Source organism: Vulpes vulpes, chromosome 7 (genome assembly GCF_048418805.1).
Source record: "Vulpes vulpes isolate BD-2025 chromosome 7, VulVul3, whole genome shotgun sequence".
Taxonomy (NCBI): domain Eukaryota; kingdom Metazoa; phylum Chordata; class Mammalia; order Carnivora; family Canidae; genus Vulpes; species Vulpes vulpes.
This window is the reverse complement of record NC_132786.1, coordinates 31,594,241-31,600,954: the sequence shown is the minus strand read 5'-3', so window position 1 is coordinate 31,600,954 and position 6,714 is coordinate 31,594,241. Positions and strand designations below refer to the sequence as shown.

Below are 6,714 nucleotides of genomic sequence, written 5' to 3'. Positions count from 1 at the left end.
AGGGCCGAGCCGGGGGGCCGGGCCTCTGCTCTCAGCGCCGGCTGGCGGCCGCCGCGGGAACTGCACCCGAGGAAGGCGGGGCCGCCGCCGCCCCTGCCCCGCCCCTGCCCCGTCCCCGCCCCGGTGGCCGGGCAGCCGGGAAGCGGGAGCCCTGCCAGGGGCCGCGGACGGCGAGCCGCCTCCCGCTGTCCATCCAGGCAGCAGCGCACGTGGAGCCTGACGAATGGACGAGATCCAGGTGACGCGCGCCCCTCCTTGCCGCCCGTCGCCCCGCCGCCCCGCGGTCTGCAGCCGCGCGGAGCAAGGCGCCCCTTCTCCGAGGCCCTGCCCCACCCCCCCGCCGGGCAAACACAACCAGACCGCATGCTTTGGGCACCAAGTTTACTTGCAGCGAGCAGCATTTTGAAGGACCTCTCTGTGCTGCAGGCCCCACCAGCCAGGTGTGTGTGTGTGTGTGTGTGTGTGTGTGTGTGTGTGTACATCTTGGGTCATCCAGCCTTGCAACCGACGCCCTCCCTCCCATCATGACCTCTTTCTTGTCCAGGAGTTGTGGCAACCAACTAACTACAGGCAATGAACAAGCCCACAGTTTAATTTGGAACATACAGGACAATTTATTGAAGTCAATCTCAAGCAAAATCTGAAGTCAGTGGAATGTCATTAAGAAGCTTTCCAAATTAATCCTCACGGAAGCAAAAAACACATCTGAATTTCAAAGTATTTGTAAAATAAAAAAAGGCAATATCTCAGTAAATATAATATACAAAAATGTATGTTCCTACCAGCACACACAGTAGTAATTACAGGCAATCCTAAATACGCTGTAACTAGTCAACAATAAAGCTATCTATATACAGGTTAACCAAGCTTTACACGTTTCACACTATGCAGTAAAACATAGGCCAATCAACAAATCCCCAAAATATCATATATCTTGAAGTCTATGTGGCAACATCAAGTCATTATACAGTAATGCCCTAGTGGAACGCCCCCCAGGGAAAATGAACACTAATCCCTTAGTGTCAAAGAGCTTCTAGCCAAGTCACAGAAACTCAAAAGAGATTGACTTTAGTGAATATTGATGCTTTGTTATTAAAGACTCAAGTCTCAAGTGATTTAGGCAAAATAACATTTCACAGGATCTACAAAGTTTATTACAGATAAACAAAGTACAGAAATAACCAATCTACAAAGGTCATTATAGATAAAGATCACAAGAAAAAGAAAACAATCTGTAGGTATCTGTGTTTGTTGTGCAATATCACAAGTGGTTACAAATGAATTTCTTGTATCAATTCCAATTATGCACACACCCTTGTATAGAAAAAAGGATCTTCTTAGCCAGTTGTAATCATTATTTAGCATCTTGGTCATGGGAGACAATGTGATTTTTTTTTTTTTTTTAACAGAGGGTATGTGATAGCACAAATGAGATAAAGAGCAATATTAATGACAACAGAGTAAAAAAGTAAATTTTATCCAGTCCACTCCTAACCTGACAAGAATACCTCATACATACCTCGTCTCGGTGGTCTGATGGACGCCGTGGGCCATGTGCACACGTCGAGGTCTGTGGCAGGCAGGAGAGGGGAGCACTGGCACCTGGAGGGCTTTCTTGCCAATGAGCAGATGTAGAAGGTCACGGAAGAAAACTGAGGACTGAATACATGACTTTGGCAACTGTTCATCTTTTCCCTTTCTCTTACACGTAACTCTCACAGGCCACTGAAGGGCAGGTTGCACTGCCCCACCAGCCCCCTCACACATAGGTGCCACAAGTACCTGACCTTGTCACTTAAGCAATGGACTGATGGAGAAAAAAAAGGAAATGGTTTCTGAAACACACAGATTACACCCCGCGGTTCAAGGAGCGTAACGTTAAGTGCAAATTTTTGTTTTTTTCCCTACACAGGCATATATATTACAAGGGAAGAGGAGGTGTGTGGGGACAGGGCTGACAAAATGACAAAGTAGAGAACGCACAAAGGAAATACTCATGAAAAAGCTGCTGGCAGTTCATGCAAGAGTCTCCTCCTGGATGCGTCCAGGAAATCTGAGCCACCTGCCGGGCGCTCCCTCCCGTGGGCAGAGCCCTGCCCTCAACCCAAGTGAAAGAGGACAAGAGACGAGGCTGTTTTCAACCATGGTATACAAACAATGCTCTCTACTTCACAAACTTAAGAACTGTAAAATAAGGGGAATCTGAAGAGTTTCAAGTACTTAAAAAACCTGAATTCGATGAGGCAGAGGTCTCAGTGTTAAAGTGACTACTTCGTACCTGCGGTGAACATCCCCCTCCCTCGCCCTGTGCCAACGTCCCTGCTCCCGCTGCCCGCCCCGGGGAAAGTTGGTGGGTTTCACTATATACAAATCTCCAACTTTTCAATATTCACGCACACACAGCAAAGCCGTCTAATTATATCTGTTCCCTGCTTGCCTGAAAATGCAAGCGAGTCCTACTCTTGGTTTACAGACGACCGGGGACCGACTGTAGGTGGCCCTAGGCTGACGGAAATCCTTCCAAACGGTCACTTTGCGTCTGCGGCAGCTCGAAGCCCAAGTGGCTGGACACATCAGCCCTGGCAGAGTCATCATACCTCCCCTGACCGAAGTGCAGGGAATGTAGGCTCCCCAAGCCCACCTGTCCACTCCTCCTGGTGGGACCTGCAGCAGCACCTCCCCTTCAAGGTCAACACTAGAGGAAGAGCTTTGCACTTAAGAATGAATGGGAGGCCCGGCCTGGCCCGAAGCCGGAGTGCCCAGAGGGTTCGTTCCGCAGGGCTGCTCCCTGCCGTCCACACTGCAGCTCTGACCCTGACGGAAGCACAGACCGTATAACGAGGCCACAACAAAACCCAACTTCATGAGGCAGGAAAGAAACCTGCCTAACAGCCTGCCGTCTCCGAGAGTCCTTTCCATGATTCTCTCAGAATTTCAAAACATGATTTATAATCATGTTTCCAAAGATTATGTGGAAATGGCAGAAGGGAGCTGGAGCCACCCCCCCATTATTATTATTTTTAGTTTAGTTTTTACGTATGTTCCTGACTTGAACACACTGATAGCTCCAAGGTTCAGTGATTCTAAAAGCCTATTCTACAGCTTAGGCCAGATCAGTTTTGAGAATTAAGGTAGAGTAAGAACTTGTTAAAAACGAAAATAAAACCCACTTCCCTCCTGACTCTAGCCTTGATTAGATATTAAAGAAGTGAATCACTTCCTCCAGCTGCTTGGGCCTTCCAGGGAGGAAGGGCGGGCCACCCCACTAGAGCTGGCTCTGGGCAGCCCTCCTCCTTGCAGTGCCAGCCGTGGGCCAGCCCCTTCATGCACCACACATGCCTGGAAGGCTGCCCAGGATTTCCTCTGTAGTTGTTACTGATCTGATTTCTGAAGTTTTATGCTGATTATCCAAACTTTACATTCACTTCTTCCAAAGAATTAACATGAGGCTAAAAAAAAATATGAAACAAAACACCACCGTTATCCCATGCTGCTTTAAGTCATTTCATTTTTGGACAAGAATCAAAACCAACTATTTATGCTCTGACCACATACAGATTTAAAAGTTAACAAATACCAACTATGGACTATGAGAGAGTAACACGTCTTCTGGATGATTTTGTTGAAGGGCAGCCGGGCACAGGGCATATATGCTATGCACACAGAAAGCACAACTTTCCCCCTCCCTCGCTGCCTCCATAGCCTGTGACTTGAAAATACATAAACTAGGTAGGTGGTGACACCGTGGAGGTGTGAGGAGAGTTCCTGGGCTCCGGCAGGGTGAAAACCGCTGTTCGGACCATTGCAGAGCACTCAGGGACGAAGACTCCAGAGCTGTGGTTAGCTGTTTTGGTTTGTAATCATTTCTGAAATGGCAGAATGATCCTATTGGGTGCCCCCCAACCCCCCAAAAAAGATTAAAAAAAATCTCAGCAGAGCTGCTCTAGATACACAAACAAAATGTGACACGATGAAGAAGCTGCATAAAAATATTGAAACCTAAGATATTTTTAAGTATAGAGGATGTACCCTGGCTTACCATAGAAAAGTCATCGGATAGTAAAGATTATTCAGTCCAAAACAAGGAGATAAGATTTCATGTGGGTACGGTTTCAACAAGAGTTACATTTCAAATGTTAAAGGAAATCCTTCATGTTAGTTTTTAAAAAAGCAAACATCTCATATATATATATACACACACACACACACATATATAAAATAAAGTCTTAGTATGATAAAACCTAGATTTTCTTAAATTATTTTTTAAAAGGCTATCAAACTATATAATTGCTCAAGAGCAAAGTCTAGTGTTTTGGTGAGCTGTGCTGCATGTTCGATTTGGTAACATGCATAGCGTTTTCCATTTTGCTCTTTCTCCTGGGATCATATTTAATCAAGATAATTCCTGGAGGCCCAGTAAGTTACCTCAGAATTAATTGCTGGAATCAGGCAAATGGCAGTTTAGGAGCTTAAGTAAAGGAACTGTAGTGTGGTGCTTTTTTGTTGTTGTTTTGTTTTATGCTTTTTTTTTTTTACAAGAGAAAATCCAGTACAATTGCACATTTACATTAAAAAAGGAGAGGCACAACTTTTTTTCTTCCTTTTTCTAGAGAAGAACTCTAAATTAATAAGAAAAAAGGAACACAAGCAACACAACGGAAGGAATGTGGCCGAGCATCTACCCTCTCTACCTTCATAAGGTTCCTCAGTACTTCTTAAGGGAAAATAAATGCCACCAGGTACCAGCAATTGTAAGCAGTCAAAATTCACAGAGAAAGTTAACATCCATTCAAGCTAGCCCTAGACTTCTACTTAATACAGTGCCACAACAAAGCCTGAAGTTACTAATTACTCATACAAGGAATACTGGAAAATACATATTCTTAAGCATTAAATGCAAGTGAATTTTGTGGGCAGACATCTTGGCACACTTGCATCTATGATATCCAAGCATCACAACCAACCATTTTTGCTAACACTGCTTCCTTGGGAACTTCCCTAAGTGCTTCCTCAGATGAAGTGTGTTTGTGTGGCTCTGATATACTCTGTAGAAGTGCTTCCCCTCCCTCCTGGGGGCAGTTTTAGTTAGTAGATAATATGAAATAGAAATTGTTTACATATGACCAGGGGATGCCCCTACCCCTTCCACCCCCCAAATGAGGAACTAAACCAAAAGACTGACTCAGATACAACTTCAATTCGCTTGTGTCATTTTCACCAGGAAACCTGGCTGAATGGGCACCCAGCTGACAATGGGAATGTTTGATTAGGAGAGGGGAACAGAGACAGGACAGCCCCCGAGGTTGGACAAGGGGCTCCATTACACTGCATGGGGGATGGCAGTCGTTATGATCCAACTTTGGGTCTGGGCCTTTGTCTCCCTCTAGCTGCCTCTGTCCATGTGTCAGGGCAACAGGGATGACCATTCTAACTGCATTCACATCCACATAAACACACTTCATCAAAAATGTTCACTGTCAATGGAAAACATTTCAAACTCAGTGAGTGCACCCATTTCTGTTTTTCTCCAAAACCAAAAACCACATCATATACCTTTGTAAGTAAAATTATCACATCATAAAGCCCACCTAGGTTAAGACCACAGAGGTAAAATCCACTGAGGCATTTTGTTTTCAAGAGGCCAGATTCAGTACTCCCACAGAGCCCTTCTCTAGGATTATGAAAAACATTTGGAAGGGAAAGAGAAGTTAGCCTACCTACTGCTCAGCAAAGAGGTATATAAAGATCATCATAGCCTTTTCTAGAGGGCTTGCTCCAACTGCTACTTAAAACGCACACACACACGTACACTGAATAGACTATCTGAACTACACTTCTCCAAATTTTTAAAAAATGAAAATAAATAAAGGAATGAGGGCTACTTTTGCTTTTTACACCCAAGGAACACATCCTAGGCTTTAAATTAATCTCATTAACAAAATTTCTTTTCTCTTTGTTCTTATTTTAAAAGCGAAGACATCTCTTTTTCCAGCTGCAAAGGCATGGAAGTGTAATAAAAGGCAAGAGAAGACCAAGGGAATTCGGCCCGCCACAAAAGAATCCCCAACCCAAGAAAACAGAAAAACAGATACCACCCACTGCTTCTGCCTGCACCCACTGGCTCCCCGTCGGCGCGTCAATAAGGTGGGGCGGGGGTGAAGGCTGTGCGCACGGCAGCAGCTCCTCTCCCACTAACGTGCCAGTGCAATCGAGTCCCTTGCTCCTTTTCCTTTTTTTATCTCAATAAAAAGCAAAAAAAAAGAAATCACCGCCCATTTATTCTTTCAGTTCTTCTCCATGATCTTGTGATTCCAATTTGCATTTGATCTTGCTCCAGTACTCTGCCGACACAGGAGATGCAGGGTCATGCTCCGAGCAGCAGAGACGGCCTTCCAGAGCAGAGGGAACCAGGGCACCCTCCTCGTGATCTTTACAAAATGAGTGAGGGCAGAACTCACAGAAGGAGACCGCAGCACTGCTGCACTCCTCGCACTGATGCCACGGGCATTCCCACTTTCCTGGTGAGGGGGTGGGGGTGGGACAGGTAAAACAGCCCCGTTAGTGTCCGTCTTGACTACTCACGAGAAACCCAAGTCCCCACCGTCTGCTCTGATTGGAGACTGAATTTGACCAAACACCAAATTTCAGCCAAACTTATGTCTGAGCCTACTACTGAGTCTGGAGGTGCATGAGCACCCCAAACTCCACACTGTA

The 6,714-nt window shown here is 45.6% G+C and overlaps 1 protein-coding gene across 5 annotated transcripts in view; it reads right to left on the bottom strand.

Annotated features, from left to right (window-relative positions):
- Nucleotides 1–589: 589 nt before the first annotated feature.
- Nucleotides 590–6,714, bottom strand: part of NSD3 (nuclear receptor binding SET domain protein 3) — a 120,379-nt gene continuing 114,254 nt past the window's right edge. For all 5 annotated transcript variants that reach the window (XM_072763512.1, XM_072763513.1, XM_025993611.2 and 2 more), the window contains one exon: nucleotides 590–6,518. In XM_072763512.1, coding sequence (XP_072619613.1) covers nucleotides 6,277–6,518 — 242 coding nt within the window. In that variant the 3' untranslated portion in view covers nucleotides 590–6,276. The remainder of the gene's footprint in view (nucleotides 6,519–6,714) is intronic.